General features: G+C 54.2%; 1 protein-coding gene across 1 annotated transcript in view; it reads left to right on the top strand.

Moving 5' to 3' along the window:
- Positions 1-21,865, top strand: part of LOC138946585 (cubilin-like) — a 196,216-nt gene that overhangs the window by 150,123 nt on the left and 24,228 nt on the right. The window contains exons 59-63 of the mRNA XM_070318030.1: positions 3,275-3,329; positions 3,637-3,720; positions 14,082-14,273; positions 15,840-15,992; positions 20,287-20,481. Of these exons, the coding sequence (XP_070174131.1) occupies positions 3,275-3,329; positions 3,637-3,720; positions 14,082-14,273; positions 15,840-15,992; positions 20,287-20,481 (679 nt within the window). The remainder of the gene's footprint in view (positions 1-3,274; positions 3,330-3,636; positions 3,721-14,081; positions 14,274-15,839; positions 15,993-20,286; positions 20,482-21,865) is intronic.

Genomic DNA, 21,865 nt, shown 5'->3' on the forward strand with positions numbered 1-21,865 from the left:
AGAGATGGGGACAGAGAGAGAGAGGGGGACAGAGAGATGGGGACAGAGAGAGAGAGGGGGACAGAGAGAGGGGGACAGAGAGATGGGGACAGAGAGAGAGGGGGGGACAGAGAGAGAGGGGGACAGAGAGAGAGAGGGGGACAGAGAGAGGGGGACAGAGAGAGGGGGACAGAGAGAGAGAGGGGGACAGAGAGAGAGGGGGACAGAGAGAGAGAGGGGGACAGAGAGAGGGGGACAGAGAGAGGGGGACAGAGAGAGGGGGACAGAGAGAGAGAGGGGGACAGAGAGAGGGGGACAGAGAGAGAGGGGGGGACAGAGAGAGAGGGGGACAGAGAGAGGGGGACAGAGAGAGGGGGACAGAGAGAGGGGGGGACAGAGAGAGAGGGGGACAGAGAGAGAGGGGGACAGAGAGAGAGAGGGGGACAGAGAGAGGGGGACAGAGAGAGAGAGGGGGACAGAGAGAGGGGGACAGAGAGAGAGGGGGGGACAGAGAGAGAGGGGGACAGAGAGAGAGGGGGACAGAGAGAGAGGGGGACAGAGAGAGGGGGACAGAGAGAGAGGGGGACAGAGAGAGGGGGACAGAGAGAGAGGGGGACAGAGAGAGGGGGACAGAGAGAGGGGGACAGAGAGAGGGGGACAGAGAGAGAGGGGGACAGAGAGAGAGAGAGAGAGAGAGACAGAGCGAGAGGGGGACAGAGAGAGAGAGAGAGGGGGACAGAGAGAGGGGGACAGAGAGAGAGAGGGGGACAGAGAGAGAGAGGGGGACAGAGAGAGAGGGACAGAGAGAGAGAGGGGGACAGAGAGAGAGGGGGACAGAGAGAGGGGGACAGAGAGAGGGGGACAGAGAGAGAGGGGGACAGAGAGAGAGAGAGAGGGGGACAGAGAGAGGGGGACAGAGAGAGAGGGGGACAGAGAGAGAGAGAGAGGGGGACAGAGAGAGAGGGGGACAGAGAGAGGGGGACAGAGAGAGGGGGACAGAGAGAGAGGGGGACAGAGAGAGAGGGGGACAGAGAGAGAGAGGGGGACAGAGAGAGAGAGGGGGACAGAGAGAGAGGGGGACAGAGAGAGAGAGGGGGACAGAGAGAGAGAGGGGGACAGAGAGAGGGGGACAGAGAGAGGGGGACAGAGAGAGAGAGGGGGACAGAGAGAGAGGGGGACAGAGAGAGAGAGGGGGACAGAGAGAGAGAGGGGGACAGAGAGAGGGGGACAGAGAGAGGGGGACAGAGAGAGAGAGGGGGACAGAGAGAGGGGGACAGAGAGAGGGGGACAGAGAGAGAGAGGGGGACAGAGAGAGAGGGGGACAGAGAGAGAGAGGGGGACAGAGAGAGGGGGACAGAGAGAGGGGGACAGAGAGAGAGAGGGGGACAGAGAGAGAGAGGGGGACAGAGAGAGGGGGACAGAGAGAGAGGGGGGGACAGAGAGAGAGGGACAGAGAGATGGGGACAGAGAGAGAGAGGGGGACAGAGAGAGGGGGACAGAGAGAGGGGGACAGAGAGAGGGGGACAGAGAGAGGGGGACAGAGAGAGAGAGGGGGACAGAGAGAGGGGGACAGAGAGAGGGGGACAGAGAGAGAGAGGGGGACAGAGAGAGGGGGACAGAGAGAGAGAGGGGGACAGAGAGAGGGGGACAGAGAGAGGGGGACAGAGAGAGAGAGGGGGACAGAGAGGGGGACAGAGAGAGAGGGGGGGACAGAGAGAGAGGGGGACAGAGAGAGAGAGGGGGACAGAGAGAGGGGGACAGAGAGAGGGGGACAGAGAGAGAGAGGGGGACAGAGAGAGGGGGACAGAGAGAGGGGGGGACAGAGAGAGAGGGGAACAGAGAGAGAGGGGGACAGAGAGAGAGGGGGACAGAGAGAGAGAGAGAGGGGGACAGAGAGGGGGACAGAGAGAGAGAGGGGGACAGAGAGAGAGAGAGGGGGACAGAGAGAGAGGGGGACAGAGAGAGAGAGAGAGGGGGACAGAGAGAGAGGGGGACAGAGAGAGAGGGGGACAGAGAGAGAGGGGGACAGAGAGAGAGAGGGGGACAGAGAGAGAGAGGGACAGAGAGAGAGGGGGACAGAGAGAGAGAGGGGGACAGAGAGAGACAGGGGGACAGAGAGAGGGGGACAGAGAGAGAGGGGGACAGAGAGAGAGGGGGACAGAGAGAGAGGGGGACAGAGAGAGGGGGACAGAGAGAGAAGGGGACAGAGAGAAAGACAGAAGGGGACAGAGAGAAAGACAGAAGGGGACAGAGAGAAAGACAGAAGGGGACAGAGAGAAGGGGACAGAGAGAAAGAGGGGGACAGAGAGAGAGAGGGGGACAGAGAGAGAGGGGGACAGAGAGAGAGGGGGACAGAGAGAGAGAGAGAGGGGGACAGAGAGAGGGGGACAGAGAGAGAGAGGGGGACAGAGAGAGAGAGGGACAGAGAGAGAGGGGGACAGAGAGAGACAGGGGGACAGAGAGAGACAGGGGGACAGAGAGAGGGGGACAGAGAGAGAGGGGGACAGAGAGAGGGGGACAGAGAGAGAGAGGGACAGAGAGAGAGAGGGGGACAGAGAGAATCAGAATCAGAATCAGAATGTTTTATTCGCGAAAACACATGTTTATAGCGAAAGGGTGTTGTGGGGTTGGGATGTCGAAGTACAAAGCTTTCTATATACCGAAGCATGCACGATCGCGCAGAGTTCTCGCTACTGGAAGTCCAATAGAGAGTCCACTGCATTTGTCAGAGTCAGGGATACCTTGACTCACACTGCACACCAATACCATGCATCATAACATCATGATTTGATCAGTCCTTCAGTCTTTTGTTTTCTTCCCTGTGGTGACAGATATTGTGTGACGGCCCTTTTCAGCATTAGAGAACCAAGAATGAAAACATCACGGTGTTTGAAACTGTTCATCCTAAGTAAAAGCGGACTACGCGAGACACTATTCTCAGATCTTCTTCCAGTTCTTCTTTGTACAATTCAGCGTACCGATCTTTGCTGATCGGGGGCAATGTCCGAAGACACGACATGGCATGTTTCTGAATCTTGGTCATGTTGTCTGACTGATCGAAGAACCAGCGTTTACGATCTGTGTTGAAATCATACATGAGCACAACATCATCACTTTTGCAGTACAAACTCTTGGTGCCAATATGTTCTTCAAATACAACAGTATCAAAAGATTCATTTCTTCTTCTATCGCGGAGAAGTCTTTGTTTACGGCGGTCTCTCAGTTCACTAGCCAGCAGCTTGATGTGTCTGATGTCAATACCTCTTTCAGACGTTATCTTTTCCATGTGTTCCAGACTCTCACTGTTGTCGTCTGTCTGATTTACCGCACTATCATGCGAACAGTCTTTGGTCTGCCAACCACTTGCGCCCAAACACATGGTGTCGTCTCTATTGTTTACATGTTCCTCTCCACTGCGCCTAGTGTAAGTGGCAGGCGGTGGGTCTGTCTCACGTGCAGAGCGTGGCGTGTCAACACAGGAATGTGTACTGTCATGATGTGACGGAGGCATGAACTCAGGGGTGGCTAAAAATAGACCGCATGGCGAAGTATGCCTACTGTCAACAATGTTATCACTTGCCTTATTTTCTTGTTCCTGTCTTTTGTTTGTTTCTGTGGAGCACTGTGTCACAATGTTTTCTGTTCTTGTTTCGTCAGTCCGTGAAGTAGCACGCCTGTCTTCTGCCCTTTTCTTGTCGCGGCGTATCTGTGACGGGGGTTTGCGTCTCCACGCGCCCACTGGTAATGTCGGCTCGCCATCTTGTTGATCTGCGGAGTTGAAGCGAAGCACGACGACAGGTTTGTCGCCTTCGCCCGTCACCTTCCAGGAGATAAGAGCGTGGTCCGCGATAATGGTGGTCAGAATAGACTCCACAGTTTTAGGTAGGCCTAAAACTGACATCTTAGTGGCTGTTGTTGCTGAAAATGTCGAACTTTTGACACAGCAAATGTGTTCGTGTCTTGCCACAGCGACCACCGGAAGTCGACGGGGGACAGAGAGAGGGGGACAGAGAGAGAGGGGGACAGAGAGAGAGAGGGGGACAGAGAGAGGGGGACAGAGAGAGAGAGGGGGACAGAGAGAGATGGGGACAGAGAGAGAGGGGGACAGAGAGAGAGGGGGAGAGAAAGAGAGAGAGACAGAGAGAGAGGAGGACAGAGAGAGAGAGGAGGACAGAGAGAGAGGGGGACAGAGAGAGAGAGGGACAGAGAGAGATGGGGACAGAGAGAGAGGGGGACAGAGAGAGAGGGGGGACAGAGAGAGAGAGGGGGACAGAGAGAGAGAGGGGGACAGAGAGAGAGAGGGGGACAGAGAGAGAGAGGGGGACAGAGAGAGATGGGACAGAGAGAGAGAGAGGGGGACAGAGAGAGAGGGGGACAGAGAGAGAGAGGGGGACAGAGAGAGATGGGGACAGAGAGAGAGAGGGGGACAGAGAGAGAGGGGGACAGAGAGAGGGGGGACAGAGAGAGAGGGGGGACAGAGAGAGAGGGGGGACAGAGAGAGAGAGGGGGACAGAGAGAGAGGGGGACAGAGAGAGAGAGGGGGACAGAGAGAGGGGGACAGAGAGAGAGAGGGACAGAGAGAGAGAGAGGGACAGAGAGAGAGGGGGACTGAGTGAGGGGGACAGAGAGAGAGGGGGACAGAGAGAGAGGGGGGACAGAGAGAGAGAGAGGGGGACAGAGAGATGGGGACAGAGAGAGAGAGGGGGACAGAGAGAGAGAGGGGGACAGAGAGAGAGAGAGGGGGACAGAGAGAGAGGGGGACAGAGAGAGAGGGGGACAGAGAGAGGGGGACAGAGAGAGAGGGGGACAGAGAGAGAGAGGGGGACAGAGAGAGAGAGAGGGGGACAGAGAGAGAGGGGGACAGAGAGAGAGAGAGGGGGACAGAGAGAGAGAGAGGGGGACAGAGAGAGAGAGAGGGGGACAGAGAGAGAGAGAGGGGGACAGAGAGAGAGGGGGACAGAGAGAGAGAGAGGGGGACAGAGAGAGAGAGAGGGGGACAGAGAGAGGGGGACAGAGAGAGAGGGGGACAGAGAGAGAGAGGGGGACAGAGAGAGAGGGGGACAGAGAGAGAGAGGGGGACAGAGAGAGGGGGGACAGAGAGAGGGGGACAGAGAGAGAGAGGGGGACAGAGAGAGAGGGGGACAGAGAGAGAGGGGGACAGAGAGAGGGGGACAGAGAGAGGGGGACAGAGAGAGGGGGACAGAGAGAGAGGGGGACAGAGAGAGGGGGACAGAGAGAGAGGGGGACTGAGTGAGGGGGAGAGAGAGAGAGGGGGGACAGAGAGAGAGAGAGGGGGACAGAGAGATGGGGACAGAGAGAGAGAGGGGGACAGAGAGAGGGGGACAGAGAGAGAGAGGGGGGACAGAGAGAGAGAGAGAGAGAGGGGGACAGAGAGAGAGGGGGACAGAGAGAGGGGGACAGAGAGAGAGAGGGGGACAGAGAGAGAGGGGGACAGAGAGAGGGGGACAGAGAGAGAGGGGGACAGAGAGAGAGAGGGGGACAGAGAGAGAGGGGGACAGAGAGAGAGAGGGGGACAGAGAGAGGGGGGACAGAGAGAGGGGGGACAGAGAGAGAGAGGGGGACAGAGAGAGAGGGGGACAGAGAGAGAGGGGGACAGAGAGAGGGGGACAGAGAGAGGGGGGACAGAGAGAGGGGGACAGAGAGAGGGGGACAGAGAGAGAGAGGGGGACAGAGAGAGGGGGACAGAGAGAGAGGGGGACAGAGAGAGAGGGGGACAGAGAGAGAGAGGGGGACAGAGAGGGAGGGGGACAGAGAGAGAGGGGGACAGAGAGAGAGGGGGACAGAGAGAGGGGGACAGAGAGAGGGGGACAGAGAGAGAGGGGGACAGAGAGAGAGGGGGACAGAGAGAGAGGGGGACAGAGAGAGAGGGGGACAGAGAGAGAGGGGACAGAGAGAGAGGGGGACAGAGAGAGAGGGAGACAGAGAGAGGGGGACAGAGAGAGAGGGGGGACAGAGAGAGAGAGGGGGACAGTGAGAGAGAGGGGGACAGAGAGAGAGGGGGACAGAGAGAGGGGGACAGAGAGAGGGGGGACAGAGAGGGGGACAGAGAGAGAGGGGGACAGAGAGAGAGAGGGGGACAGAGTGGGAGGGGGACAGAGAGAGAGGGGGACAGAGAGAGGGGGACAGAGAGAGAGAGGGGGGCAGAGAGAGGGGGGACAGAGAGAGAAGGGGACAGAGAGAGAGGGGGACAGAGAGAGGGGGACAGAGAGAGAGAGGGGGACAGAGAGAGAGAGGGGGACAGAGAGAGAGGGGGACAGAGAGAGAGGGGGACAGAGAGAGAGGGGGACAGAGAGAGGGGGACAGAGAGAGAGGGAGACAGAGAGAGAGGGAGACAGAGAGAGGGGGACAGAGAGAGAGGGAGACAGAGAGAGGGGGACAGAGAGAGGGGGACAGAGAGAGGGGGACAGAGAGAGAGAGGGGGACAGAGAGAGGGGGACAGAGAGAGAGAGGGGGACAGAGAGAGACAGGGGGACAGAGAGAGAGGGGGACAGAGAGAGGGGGGACAGAGAGAGAGAGGGGGACAGAGAGAGAGAGGGACAGAGAGAGAGGGGGACAGAGAGAGGGGGGACAGAGAGAGAGAGGGGGACAGAGAGAGAGGGGGGACAGAGAGAGGGGGACAGAGAGAGGGGGACAGAGAGAGAGAGGGGACAGAGAGAGGGGGACAGAGAGAGAGGGGGACAGAGAGAGAGAGGGGGGACAGAGAGAGGGGGACAGAGAGAGAGAGGGGGACAGAGAGAGGGGGACAGAGAGAGAGGGGGAGACAGAGAGAGAGAGGGGGAGACAGAGAGAGAGAGAGAGACAGAGAGAGAGAGGGGGACAGAGAGAGAGGGAGACAGAGAGAGAGAGGGGGACAGAGAGAGAGGGGGGGACAGAGAGAGAGGGGGACAGAGAGAGAGGGACAGAGAGAGGGGGACAGAGAGAGAGGGGGACAGAGAGAGAGGGGGGACAGAGAGAGGGGGACAGAGAGAGAGGGGGACAGAGAGAGGGGGACAGAGAGAGAGGGGGACAGAGAGAGAGAGGGGGACAGAGAGAGGGGGACAGAGAGAGGGGGGGACAGAGAGAGAGGGGGACAGAGAGAGAGGGGGGGACAGAGAGAGGGGGACAGAGAGAGAGGGGGACAGAGAGAGAGGGGGGACAGAGAGAGGGGGACAGAGAGAGGGGGACAGAGAGAGAGAGGGGGACAGAGAGAGAGGGGGACAGAGAGAGAGAGGGGGGACAGAGAGAGGGGGACAGAGAGAGAGAGGGGGACAGAGAGAGGGGGACAGAGAGAGAGGGGGAGACAGAGAGAGAGAGGGGGAGACAGAGAGAGAGAGGGGGACAGAGAGAGAGAGGGAGACAGAGAGAGAGAGGGGGACAGAGAGAGAGAGGGAGACAGAGAGAGAGAGGGGGACAGAGAGAGAGGGGGGGGACAGAGAGAGAGGGGGACAGAGAGAGAGGGACAGAGAGAGGGGGACAGAGAGAGAGGGGGACAGAGAGAGAGGGGGGACAGAGAGAGGGGGACAGAGAGAGAGGGGGACAGAGAGAGGGGGACAGAGAGAGAGGGGGACAGAGAGAGAGAGGGGGACAGAGAGAGGGGACAGAGAGAGGGGGGGACAGAGAGAGGGGGGACAGAGAGAGAGAGGGGGACAGAGAGAGAGGGGACAGAGAGAGAGGGGGACAGAGAGAGAGAGGGACAGAGAGAGAGAGAGAGAGGGAGACAGAGAGGGACAGAGAGAGAGGGGGACAGAGAGAGGGGGACAGAGAGAGGGGGACAGAGAGAGAGAGGGGGACAGAGAGAGAGAGGGGGACAGAGAGAGGGGGGGACAGAGAGAGAGAGGGGGACAGAGAGAGAGGGGGACAGAGAGAGAGGGAGAGAGGACAGAGAGAGAGGGGGACAGAGAGAGGGGGACAGAGAGAGGGAGACAGAGAGAGGGGGACAGAGAGAGGGGGACAGAGAGAGGGGGACAGAGAGAGAGGGGGACAGAGAGAGAGAGGGGGGACAGAGAGAGAGGGGGACAGAGAGAGAGGGGGACAGAGAGAGAGGGGGACAGAGAGAGGGAGACAGAGAGAGGGGGACAGAGAGAGGGAGACAGAGAGAGGGAGACAGAGAGAGGGGGACAGAGAGAAAGAGGGGGACAGAGAGAGAGAGGGGGACAGAGAGAAGGGGACAGAGAGAAAGAGGGGGACAGAGAGAGAGGGGGACAGAGAGAGAGAGGGGGACAGAGAGAGGGGGGACAGAGAGAAAGAGGGGGACAGAGAGAGAGGGGGACAGAGAGAGAGGGAGACAGAGAGAAAGAGGGGGACAGAGAGAGAGGGGGACAGAGAGAGAGGGGGGGACAGAGAGAGAGAGGGGGACAGAGAGAGAGGGGACAGAGAGAGAGGGGGACAGAGAGAGGGGGACAGAGAGAGAGGGGGACAGAGAGAGGGGACAGAGAGAGGGGGACAGAGAGAGAGGGGGGACAGAGAGAGAGAGAGAGGGGGACAGAGAGAGAGGGGCACAGAGAGAGAGGGGGACAGAGAGAGGGAGGACAGAGAGAGGGGACAGAGAGAGGGGACAGAGAGAGGGGGACAGAGAGAGGGGGACAGAGAGAGAGGGGGACAGAGAGAGGGGGACAGAGAGAGGGGGACAGAGAGAGAGGGAGACAGAGAGAGGGGGACAGAGAGAGGGGGACAGAGAGAGGGAGACAGAGAGAGGGGGACAGAGAGAGGGAGACAGAGAGAGGGGGACAGAGAGAGGGGGACAGAGAGAGAGGGGGGACAGAGAGAGGGAGACAGAGAGAGGGAGACAGAGAGAGAAGGTGGAGAGAGAGAGGGGGACAGAGAGAGAGGGGGACAGAGAGAGGGGGGACAGAGAGAGGGGGGACAGAGAGAGAGGGACAGAGAGAGGGGGGACAGAGAGAGGGGGACAGAGAGAGAGAGACAGAGAGAGAGAGGGGGGGACAGAGAGAGAGGGGGACAGAGAGAGAGAGGGACAGAGAGAGAGGGGGACAGAGAGAGAGGGGGACAGAGAGAGAGGGGGACAGAGAGAGAGAGGGGGACAGAGAGAGGGGGACAGAGAGAGAGGGACAGAGAGAGAGAGGGGGACAGAGAGAGAGGGGGACAGAGAGAGATGGGACAGAGAGAGAGAGACAGGGAGAGAGAGAGGGGGACAGAGAGAGAGGGGGACAGAGAGAGAGAGGGACAGAGAGAGAGGGGGACAGAGAGAGGGGGACAGAGAGAGAGAGAGGGGGACAGAGAGAGGGGGACAGAGAGAGGGAGACAGAGAGAGAGAGGGACAGAGAGAGAGGGGGGACAGAGAGAGAGGGGGGACAGAGAGAGAGAGGGGGACAGAGAGAGAGGGGGGGACAGAGAGAGAGGGGGACAGAGAGAGAGGGGGACAGAGAGAGAGAGGGGACAGAGAGAGAGGGGGGACAGAGAGAGAGGGGGGACAGAGAGAGAGGGGACAAAGAGAGAGGGGAGACAGAGAGAGGGGGGACAGAGAGGGGGGACAGAGAGAGAGGGGGGACAGAGAGAGAGGGGGACAGAGAGAGAGGGGGGGACAGAGAGAGAGGGGGACAGAGAGAGAGGGGGACAGAGAGAGAGGGGGACAGAGAGAGGGGGGGAGAGATAGAGAGGGACAGAGATAGAGAGGGACAGAGAGAGAGAGGGGGAGAGATAGAGAGGGACAGAGAGAGAGGGGGACAGAGAGAGAGAGGGGGACAGAGAGAGGGGGACAGAGAGAGAGAGGGACAGAGAGAGACGGGGGACAGAGAGAGAGGGGGACAGAGAGAGGGGGACAGAGAGAGGGGGACAGAGAGAGGGGGACAGAGAGAGAGGGGGACAGAGAGAGGGGGACAGAGAGAGAGGGGGACAGAGAGAGGGGGACAGAGAGAGACGGGGGACAGAGAGAGAGGGGGACAGAGAGAGGGGGACAGAGAGAGAGGGGGGACAGAGAGAGAGAGGGGGACAGAGAGAGAGAGGGAGACAGAGAGAGAGAGGGGGACAGAGAGAGAGAGGGAGACAGAGAGAGAGAGGGGGACAGAGAGAGAGGGGGGGACAGAGAGAGAGGGGGACAGAGAGAGAGGGACAGAGAGAGGGGGAGAGAGAGAGAGGGGGGACAGAGAGAGAGGGGGACAGAGAGAGGGGGGACAGAGAGAGAGGGGGGACAGAGAGAGGGGGGACAGAGAGAGGGGGGGACAGAGAGAGGGGGGACAGAGAGAGAGGGGGGACAGAGAGAGAGGGGGGACAGAGAGAGAGGGGGACAGAGAGAGGGGGACAGAGAGAGGGGGACAGAGAGAGGGGGACAGAGAGAGGGGGGGACAGAGAGAGGGGGACAGAGAGAGGGGGACAGAGAGAGAGAGGGGGACAGAGAGAGAGGGGGGAGAGAGAGAGAGAGGGGGACAGAGAGAGAGGGGGACAGAGAGAGGGGGACAGAGAGAGGGGGACAGAGAGAGGGGGACAGAGAGAGGGGGACAGAGAGAGAGGGGGACAGAGAGAGAGAGGGACAGAGAGAGAGGGGGGACAGAGAGAGAGGGGGGACAGAGAGAGAGGGGGGACAGAGAGAGAGGGGGGACAGAGAGAGAGGGGGGACAGAGAGAGAGGGGGACAGAGAGAGAGGGGGACAGAGAGAGAGGGGGACAGAGAGAGGGGGACAGAGAGAGAGGGACAGAGAGAGGGGGACAGAGAGAGAGAGGGGGACAGAGAGAGAGGGACAGAGAGAGAGGGGGACAGAGAGAGAGGGGGACAGAGAGAGGGGGGACAGAGAGAGAGAGGGACAGAGAGAGAGGGGGACAGAGAGAGAGGGGGACAGAGAGAGGGGGACAGAGAGAGGGGGACAGAGAGAGGGGGACAGAGAGAGAGGGGGACAGAGAGAGAGGGGGGACAGAGAGAGAGGGGGACAGAGAGAGAGGGGGACAGAGAGAGAGGGGGACAGAGAGAGAGGGGGACAGAGAGAGAGGGGGACAGAGAGAGGGGGACAGAGAGAGAGGGGGACAGAGAGAGAGGGGAGACAGAGAGAGAGGGGGGACAAAGAGAGAGGGGGGACAAAGAGAGAGGGGGGACAGAGAGAGAGGGGGACAGAGAGAGAGAGGGGGACAGAGAGAGAGGGGGGACAGAGAGAGAGGGGGACAGAGAGAGAGGGACAGAGAGAGAGGGGGACAGAGAGAGAGGGGGACAGAGAGAGAGGGGGACAGAGAGAGAGGGGGACAGAGAGAGGGGGACAGAGAGAGAGGGGGGACAGAGAGAGAGGGGGACAGAGAGAGAGAGGGGGACAGAGAGAGGGGGACAGAGAGAGGGGGGGACAGAGAGAGGGGGGGACAGAGAGAGAGGGGGACAGAGAGAGAGAGGGGGACAGAGAGAGAGGGGACAGAGAGAGAGGGGGACAGAGAGAGAGGGGGACAGAGAGAGAGGGACAGAGAGAGAGGGGGACAGAGAGAGAGGGGGACAGAGAGAGAGGGGGACAGAGAGAGGGGGACAGAGAGAGGGGGACAGAGAGAGAGAGGGGGACAGAGAGAGAGGGGGGACAGAGAGAGAGGGGGACAGAGAGAGAGGGGGGACAGAGAGAGAGGGGGACAGAGAGAGAGGGGGACAGAGAGAGAGGGGGACAGAGAGAGAGGGGGACAGAGAGAGAGGGAGACAGAGAGAGAGGGGGACAGAGAGAGAGGGGGACAGAGAGAGGGGGACAGAGAGAGAGGGGGACAGAGAGAGAGAGGGGGACAGAGAGAGAGGGGGACAGAGAGAGAGGGGGACAGAGAGAGAGGGGGACAGAGAGAGAGGGGGACAGAGAGAGAGGGAGACAGAGAGAGAGGGGGACAGAGAGAGGGACAGAGAGAGAGGGGGACAGAGAGAGAGGGGGGGACAGAGAGAGAGGGGGACAGAGAGAGAGAGGGGGACAGAGAGAGGGGGACAGAGAGAGAGAGGGGACAGAGAGAGAGGGGGACAGAGAGAGAGGGGGGACAGAGAGAGAGGGGGACAGAGAGAGAGGGGGACAGAGAGAGAGGGGGACAGAGAGAGAGGGAGACAGAGAGAGAGGGGGACAGAGAGAGAGGGGGACAGAGAGAGAGGGGGGACAGAGAGAGAGGGGGACAGAGAGAGAGGGGGACAGAGAGAGATGGGGGACAGAGAGAGATGGGGGACAGAGAGAGAGGGGGACAGAGAGAGAGAGAGAGGGGACAGAGAGAGAGAGGGGACAGAGAGAGAGGGGGACAGAGAGAGAGGGGGACAGAGAGAGAGGGGGGACAGAGAGAGAGGGGGACAGAGAGAGAGGGGGACAGAGAGAGGGGGACAGAGAGAGGGGACAGAGAGAGGGGACAGAGAGAGAGGGGACAGAGAGAGAGGGGGACAGAGAGAGAGGGGGACAGAGAGAGAGAGGAGGACAGAGAGAGAGGGGGACAGAGAGAGAGAGGGGGACAGAGAGAGAGGGAGACAGAGAGAGAGGGGGACAGAGAGAGGGGGGACAGAGAGAGAGGGAGACAGAGAGAGAGGGGGACAGAGAGAGAGGGAGACAGAGAGAGAGGGACACAGAGAGAGGGGGACAGAGAGAGGGGGACAGAGAGAGAGGGGGGACAGAGAGAGAGGGGGACAGAGAGAGAGGGGGGACAGAGAGAGGGGGACAGAGAGAGAGGGGGACAGAGAGAGGGGGGACAGAGAGAGAGGGGGACAGAGAGAGAGGGGACAGAGAGAGGGGGGACAGAGAGAGGGGGACAGAGAGAGGGGGGACAGAGAGAGAGGGGGACAGAGAGAGGGGGACAGAGAGAGAGGGGGACAGAGAGAGAGAGAGGACAGAGAGAGGGAGACAGAGAGAGAGGGGGACAGAGAGAGAGGGGGACAGAGAGAGAGGGGGACAGAGAGAGGGGGACAGAGAGAGGGGGGACAGAGAGAGAGGGGGACAGAGAGAGAGGGGGGACAGAGAGAGGGGGACAGAGAGAGGGGGGACAGAGAGAGGGGGGACAGAGAGAGGGGGACAGAGAGAGAGGGACAGAGAGAGGGGGACAGAGAGAGAGAGGGACAGAGAGAGGGGGACAGAGAGAGAGGGGGACAGAGAGAGGGGGACAGAGAGAGGGGACAGAGAGAGAGGGGGACAGAGAGAGGGGGACAGAGAGAGGGGGACAGAGAGAGAGGGGGACAGAGAGAGAGGGGGACAGAGAGAGAGAGAGAGAGGGGGACAGAGAGAGAGGGGGACAGAGAGAGAGAGGGGGACAGAGAGAGAGGGGGACAGAGAGAGAGGGGGAACAGAGAGAGAGGGGGACAGAGAGAGGGGGACAGAGAGAGAGGGGGGCAGAGAGAGAGAGAGAGGGGGGACAGAGAGAGGGGGACAGAGAGAGAGGGACAGAGAGAGAGGGACAGAGAGAGAGGGGGACAGAGAGAGAGGGACAGAGAGAGGGGGACAGAGAGAGAGGGGGACAGAGAGAGAGGGACAGAGAGAGAGGGACAGAGAGAGAGGGGGACAGAGAGAGAGGGACAGAGAGAGGGGGACAGAGAGAGAGGGGGACAGAGAGAGAGGGACAGAGAGAGAGGGACAGAGAGAGAGGGACAGAGAGAGAGGGACAGAGAGAGGGACAGAGAGAGAGGGGGACAGAGAGAGGGGGACAGAGAGAGGGGGACAGAGAGAGAGAGGGGGACAGAGAGAGAGGGGGAGAGAGAGAGAGGGGGACAGAGAGAGAGGGGGACAGAGAGAGAGGGGGGACAGAGAGAGAGGGGGACAGAGAGAGAGGGGGACAGAGAGAGAGAGGGGGACAGAGAGAGAGGGGGGACAGAGAGAGAGGGGGACAGAGAGAGAGGGGGGACATAGAGAGAGGGAGGACAGAGAGAGGGGGAGAAAAAGATCAACGTGATGAGTGGCTACATGGTTAATCTTCACCAGATCGTGCTTTGGAATACACAGTCTGGATGATGTGGGTCGTGTACAACCCATACTTTAAAAGATAATCCTTCAGAAAGTGGTTGATGGGAGGGACCTAAGTTGTTTGAGGATTACATGAAGTCTTAATGAAAAAAACCCATAGTTTTAGAGATACAGACACTTGAGTGAGGCTGGGGGTGGTCCACGACCCATAAAGCACGGTGACGGTTAGATTGTTTAACAGGCCTTTTTTGTTAAGAATGTGTATACATTTCCACTGCAGTAACCCATCACGAGCTTGCTGTGTGTTTTCAGATCAACAACGTGATGTCCAACGGCACGCAGGTGTTGGTTGGACGTTACTGTTCCACCACCCCGCCTCCCGTCATCACCTCCAGCTCCAACCGGCTGTTGCTCAAGTTCCACTCTGACGGCTCCACTGCCGGCACCGGCTTCTCTGCTAACTGGACCACTGGTAATAATAATAATAATAATAATAATGCATGATATTCATAAAGCGCGTATATCCCGGGTTAAACCCTGCTCAAAGCGCTGTACAATCATTGGGGGAAAAACAGTGACATAACATGGTAGGCTCAGTCTGTGTCTGTGAGTCTGTTTCTGTGAGTCTGTGTTTCTATGTGTGTCTGTGTCTGTTTCTGTCTGTGTCTGTGTGCTTGAGTGTGTGTGTCTGTGAGTCTGTCTTTTTCTGTGAGTCTGTTTCTGTGTGTGCTTGAGTGTGTGTCTGTGAGTCTGTCTTTTTCTGTGAGTCTGTTTCTGTGTGTGCTTGAGTGTGTGTGTCTGTGAGTCTGTTTCTGTCTGAGTCTGTTTCTGTGTGTGTCTGTGTCTGTTTCTGTGTGTGCTTGAGTCTGTGTGTCTGTGAGTCTGTCTGTGAGTCTGTTTCTGTGTGTGCTTGAGTGTGTGTCTGTGAGTCTGTTTCTGTCTGTGTCTGTGTCTGTGAGTCTGCTTCTGTGTGTGCTTGAGTCTGTGTGTCTGTGAGTCTGTCTGTGTCTGTGAGTCTGTTTCTGTGTGTGCTTGAGTGTGTGTCTGTGAGTCTGTTTCTGTCTGTGTCTGTTTCTGTGTGTGTCTGTCTGTGTCTGTGTCTGTTTCTGTGTGTGCTTGAGTGTGTGTGTCTGTGAGTCTGTTTCTGTGTGTGTGTTAGGAAACGCTGCCGTTGCTGAACTTTGGTTCAGTTTTGTGTGTTGCATGTAGTTGACTTATTTGCACTTTGTGGGAAAGTACCGATATTATATTTTGTAAACACAATATTTATGTTTGGACGAGAATGCAGGTGAACTTTCTAGTCCTGTCAAAACAAGTTGTTTACCACGTTGTTTTGAGTCGTGGGTTCGTGGCGTTCGCTCGGATTAAGTGCGTCGGCGCTTTTGATGTACGTCACAGAGAACGTCACTATTCTAGTCCATGGGCAGTTCATCTAATTTTAGTTGTATCATGTTCGGTCTGGAATATTCTCGAGATTGAGTATTTACTATATAGGCCAGCGCGATTTGTATGTAAAAAAGCTTCTACTTTGAGTTCTGCTACGATGTGCAGTTGTATGTATGGAATGTCAAATAAATCCTCGAACTCAATTTGACGAGTTGTTTTCTGCTGCTGCGAAGACGGGCGACGTAGAATAAAAGAACACAACTATACGACGTTTGAGAACTTGTGGCAATCTCAAGTGTCGTGTAACAGTGTGTCTGTGTGTGTCTGTGAGTCTGTTTCTGTGTGTGTCTGTGTCTGTTTCTGTGTGTGTCTGTGAGTCTGTTTCTGTGCGTGCTTGAGTGTGTCTGTCAAGTTCTACTCTGACAGCTCCACTGCTGGCACAGGTTTCTCTGCTAACTGGACCTCTCATACCTAGGCTCTGTGTATGTGTCTGTGTGAGTGGGGGTGCACGCGTGTGTGTGTTTATGTATGTGCATTTCATATTTTCTACAGAGTGCAGCAACCTGTTCACTAATACGTTCTGAGTGCTTGGTGTGGACAAGGTTGTGTCAGATACTTTCAATAATAAATCTCCATTTCATATTGGCTTCAGCTTGCGGTGCCCTCATCACTGATACGTCAGGAAAGATCATGTCGCCTGGGTACCCGAGGGCGTACCAAAACAACCTTCGCTGCAACTACACCATTGTAGGGGACCCACAGCACTACATCCTGCTAGCCTTTGACAGCAGATACGGACTGGAACGTGAGTTTGCTTTTATGTTATCTAGTCTTATTTCCTGTATTATTTTTGGTATGACAATTAATGGTATTAGATACCAATACATGCACCGGCACGGTTGGCCTAATGGTAAGGCGTCCGCCCCGTGATCGGGAGGTCGTGCATTGCTGCCAACCCTCCCTAGAAAACCGGGAAATTCCCGATTTTATGTCCAGTCCCGGATTTTCCCGAATAGTGCAAAAGTTTCCCGATGAAAAATTTTTCGAGTATAGTTATATAATGACTGGAGTGTATTTTCAAGCGCCTGTACTCGGCGTAGTTTCACTTCTGAACTCTCGTTCAGCGCGAGGCTTCGTCACACAAACGCTGTGATCAAAATCGAAACTAAACGAGAATAGGTGAGATTTGTGGCTAGCGCATGCGCTTCAGTCGAATGTGGATGAGAAGCAGAAGAAGAAGCAGCAGCAGACGACCACAAAATGAAGAAAACAACGGTCCAGCGGCCGAAAGTCGGCCCGAAAGTTCTTGTAAAATTTCAAAAGAGTTACAAACAAGAGTATGACTTCATCTCCGAATCGACAAGACGCGGCATACATTTCGCGTTTTGCACCAAGTGCCGCGAAGATATCAGCATCGGACATGGAGGCCGGGGGGATATTGAAGCTCATTCAAGAACAGCAAAACATGAACGGAACCGGGGGACAGCCGTCGAGAAGACGAGAAAGATTACCCAACTGTTCGCTTCAGACGTCGATGTTCGAACTATGAACGCTGATCCGTGCCAGTTATGCTGTTGTGAACTGTGATGGCAACAGCAATCTCCTTCATACCCCTGGAAGGTGTAGTGTGTTGTGACTTTTGGATTGTGAAATAAACTCAAGGAAGTAACTAACATGAACTATGATTTTGGTGCTGTTGTGAACTGTGATAGCAAAAGATATCTTCCCCCACACAATTGGAAGATGTGAGTGTCAAGAAGTATAAAATACTGTAGAAGGAAGCTTGACGTGCATTGGTAAGTCACTACCATCTACTCTCTCTCGAGCTCATTCTTCCTTTTTTGTGACAAAGTTTGCTGCCAGAAACTGGCAATTATAATCCTCAGAATGCACCAGATTGCACCATTTTGCATCCTTTTTTTCAAAAAATGTCCGGGGGGGCATGCCCCCGGACCGCCCTAGCATTCTAGGCGCTTCGCGCCGTCGGCTCGGCACTTTGCGTCGAGACGCTCATTCCTCCCTATTTTTATCTAGGAAAAGTTGGCAGCTATGGTCGTGGGTTCGAACCCCGGCCAGGTCATACCTAAGACTTTAAAATTGGCAATCTAGTGGTTGCTCCGTCTGGCGTCTGGCATTATGGGGTTAGTGCTAGGACTGGTTGGTCCGGTGTCAGAATAATGTGACTGGGTGAGACATGAAGCCTGTGCTGCGACTTCTGTCTTGTGTGTGGCGCACGTTATATGTCAAAGCAGCACCGCCCTGATATGGCCCTTCGTGGTCAGCTGGGCGTTAGTTAAGCAAACAAACAAACAAACAAACAAACAAACCATTACATGCACAGCCTAGTGGTGACCTTACGAGTCATTTTCTAACAGAAGATTCTTCTTAAATCTAAAGAAGGGGCACAGGCGCATGAATACATGTTGAGTTTGTTAGCGCACTTCTGGAATGCGCTTACAGATTTCGCGTAATTGTGTCATGTGCTAACAGATTTAGAGCACCCTTTTTTATCCAATGAAATGGTTTTGTTTGATCATGTGTCACTAACACCTATTGACAATTATTATCATTATGAATATTATTATTACAGTTGAGATCGCTTTAAATTGGTCGAGAAAGGGACCAATATTTTTTTTCGAGTTAACGTTTTTTCGCAATAACGAAAATGATCAAACTGATTTTTTTTTTTTTTAAAGCAAGATAAAGAAGATAAAACGGTGCCATACCTTTAAAAAAAAGCCTCCGTAGTGCGCGGCGGACGAAGTGCACGGTTCAGTTAGAGTCGGCAGTTTTGTCGTCTGCTACAGTTCATTATTTTGTTGTACACTTTAATTCCCCACAAAAAAGATTAAAATCCATTGCAGTGTTTAAAATCCATTGCAGTGTTTATGAATTCACACAGGACGAAAGAAATCCGACAACTTCAACTGTTTGACAGGCTCACTGCATATCAACACCCATTTGTGCTTTCACATTGTCAGACCTGTTTACACTACACATTGAGCGTAGTAAACTACGATTTTGGTCCCCAAACTACGCAAATACGCATGCTTGTCTTATACTACGCAAACGTTTCGTTTCGACTACACATTTTGACATTTTGAATACGCAAAAACGCGAGCGAGTTCCGATCCATAATTTGTACTAACCGGTTGTGTACTGCGTGCAAAACATGCCCGGCGCCCGCGAGAGTAGCGTAGTCAGTTGGTCTTGCTACTGTTATTACAACTATCGCGGGCGTTTCAGCACATACTTTTCTGAACGCGGTCACTTCGTAGCTCATTCTTTCTGGAGGGAAAAAAATGGCTACAGCGACGAACACGGATTCAGAAGACTTTGGCGATCAACCGCCACGGAGCAAAAAAAAAGAAGCTTGGTCAAACTCCCAGCAAGGCTTTTCTGCCAAAGTACTATGAGGAGCATCCATGCCTAGTTTCGTGGAGAAAAGGGAAGCATTTTGCCCACTGCACTGTGTGCAACACGGCTTTTTCAGAGAAGCACAGTGGGCTTTACGACCGTGTAACCGCCACAAGAAAAGCACTTCTCATGAGGAATTCGAGAAATCCCGACCAAAGCAGAGGAAAAATTGGACTGTTTTGGGAAGAAACCCGTGCCAGGGAAAGAAGACCAAGACAAGCTCACTTTTGAGAGATCGGTAACCAGAGCAGAGGCAATGACCTGCCATATTATTATTATTGCCGACGCAAACCTGTTCTGTTTATATGCAAATTTGCCTTCATGTTGATACACATACTCCCAGTCCCTACTTTTTGTGACTTGATGTTCTCAGATTGTCACCGGTCTTGAATAGGGGGTCCCACTGTATATGGACTGCATACCCCTCAACATAGCTTTTTTTTAACAAATGCATGGGTGAAACTTTTCCGCCTTAGGGCGGAAATCCGCCAAATGAAATTGGTCAAATAAAAAATTCCTTATTTCGAAATTTTTTTATTTTATTTTTTCGCCGGCGATCCGATCTGTATTTTCTCTAACACAGTGACCGGACATCGCTGAATCTTTGTTTCCCTGAGCGCGCGAATTATCGGACTACAGCTTGGCATTTGTTATCATTGTTTACTGTGCAAATTTGTGTGTTTGAGATACCAGGAAAGGCCTACCTTTACCCTTAAAAAGCCTGATTTTTCGTTTTCTTCCGGGGGGCCTGGGCCCCCTAAGAGGGCGTTGCCCCTGCACCCCACCAGGGCGTGGGCGGCCCCTGGACCCCGGCCTCATTTTCCTTATTTTTAATTCTGATCAGTTTCACCCATGCAAATGTTCCAAACTAGTTAATAATTTTTTCTTAACAAATAAACTTAATGCTTGGCTTGTATTTTTGTGGGGGCTTTGTTTGTATGAGGAGTATTGTTCACATTGTAATAGTTTTGTTTGGAGTGTTGAGTGTTTGTTTTAGTACGGTATAAGTAACTGTTCTGTTTTGCGGTTTGGGTTGATCAAATTGAAATACTACACATTCACCTGCCAAACTACACATTTGCCTTATTTTCACACCCAAAACTACACATGGTACATTTCAGGGGTAGGCAGGTCTGCATTGTCAGCAACTTCGGCAGTTCCCAACTCCTTTGTTGTGTGCGTTTCCGAGTCGACCTCAATAAAATCCGGTGCTGTCACACCACTCACGCCAAGAAGTGTTGTCACACGGTCAAAAGCAGACACAAACTCTTCCATGCGACTTTCTTCTTGCTCTGTCTCTTCCCCATTGTCCAATTCAGTATCCTCCGGAATCACAAAACCGGCGTGACGAAAACAATTGGCAATTGTTGAGCGTTCAACACATCCCCACGCAGTCCGTGTTGTTTTCAATGCGTCAAGCAGTGTGAAGGGAAACAACTCTGTTGAAAAAAACAGTTGTTTGGTGTTGCAAGAGATCGAGAATCAGCTTTGTGTAAACGTTTTTTGCGTGAGTCTCAGATCGTTTTATTTCGCGTTATGTTTTTTTTAGTAGGGTTTATGAAGGGAATGATTGGGACTGACAACACGTTTCGTGTAATGGGTTTTTTCGGCTTATCGTTTTTCGTGTTAAATGATCTCGACTGTATGATCATTATTATTATTATTATTATTATTGGTTGCAGGTGGAACTGCAAGCAATTGTCGCTTTGACTACATCCAGGTGTTTGGAGGACGGAACTCCTCGGCCACACAGCTGGGTAAATTCTGTGGCACCGACGTCCCGCAGCCCGTTCACTCCCTCGGCGCCATGCACATCCGCTTCTGGACCGATCACTCCATCACCGCCGTTGGCTTCAAGGCCATGTACAGGATGGCAGGTCAGTTTGTGGCTGGGATACCTGTAGTTTATAGCCAAGATACATGTAGTTGGTAACAAGAATACCTGTAGTTTGTAGCCAAGATACATGTAGTTGGTAACAAGAATACCTGTAGTTTGTAGCCAAGATTACCTGTAGTTTGTAGCTAGAATACCTGTAGTTTGTAGCCAAGATTACCTGTAGTTTGAAGCTAGAATACAGGTAGTTTGTAGCTAGAATACCTGTAGTTTGTAGCCAAGATACCTGTAGTTTGTAGCTAAGATACCTGTAGTTTGTTGCAGATACATGTAGTTTGTAGCTAAAATACCTGTAGTTTGTAGCTAAAATACCTGTAGTTTGTAGCTAAGATATCTGTACTTTGATTTTGGACGGATGGCAGGTCAGTTTGTAGCTAGAATACCTGGAGAGGTATTCATGTTACCTTTTTATGTGAAGTCAGTGGAGACAAGGCAGATGAGACACAGTTCACACAATTAACATACAAGCAAAAAACAACAGAGTCAATGCATAGTGTTGCTGCAGTAGGCCACCGAAGTGACAATTATTTATTAAATTCTGTAATTATTTTACCTTATTAAATTCTGTAATTATTTTACCTTACCTATGTTTTTCAAGAATAGATAGTTAATTGCCCAACCTGTTAATTAATTTAGTTTGGGATTCTCATGGAATCCAACAATTGAATTTCATTATAAAATCTAGAGAGTCCATAAAGCTTTTGGGGCTGTTCCGCCATAACGCTGACAATTGAAACGTTCGTTTGATATTATCTATATATATATACGACTAGTGTCTGTGTGTCTGTCTGTGTATCTGTCTGTGTGTCTGTGTGTCTGTGCGCGATGCACGGCCAAAGTTCTCGATGGATCTGCTTCAAATTTGGTGGGCATATTCAAGTAGACCCGGGACACGACACAACCTGGTCGATATTTCAACACGTGCTCTCAGCGCGCAGCGCGGAACCGATTTTGGTTCCACCTCAGCTATTTTGGTTCCACCTCAGCTTACCCGGGCCCCCATACCGACACACCATAGCCGCTACACCACATCACAACGCCAAAGTTCTCGGTGGATCTTTTTCAAATTTGGACACCGTATTCAGCTACACCCCGGACACAATATCATCGATGAGATATTTCAACACGTGCTCTCAGCGCGCAGCGCTGAACTCATTTTCGTTTTTGTGTTCATTTCACCATTATAAGTAACTCTTCCTTATCTTCTCCAGTGTTTGGCGTTTATCTCCCTTCCTTCGTGTGGCTTTCCCGTTCAGTTGTAAGTTACTACACTGCGCTGTCCACTGCGCTGAGCGTCTTCGGATATTCCCGGCGTTCTGTTACTGTTACCTATTTTTAGAAGGTCAACGCAGTGTACAGAACGTAAA

The sequence above is a fragment of the Littorina saxatilis genome, linkage group LG14 (assembly GCF_037325665.1).
Source record: "Littorina saxatilis isolate snail1 linkage group LG14, US_GU_Lsax_2.0, whole genome shotgun sequence".
NCBI classification, from domain to species: Eukaryota; Metazoa; Mollusca; class Gastropoda; order Littorinimorpha; family Littorinidae; genus Littorina; species Littorina saxatilis.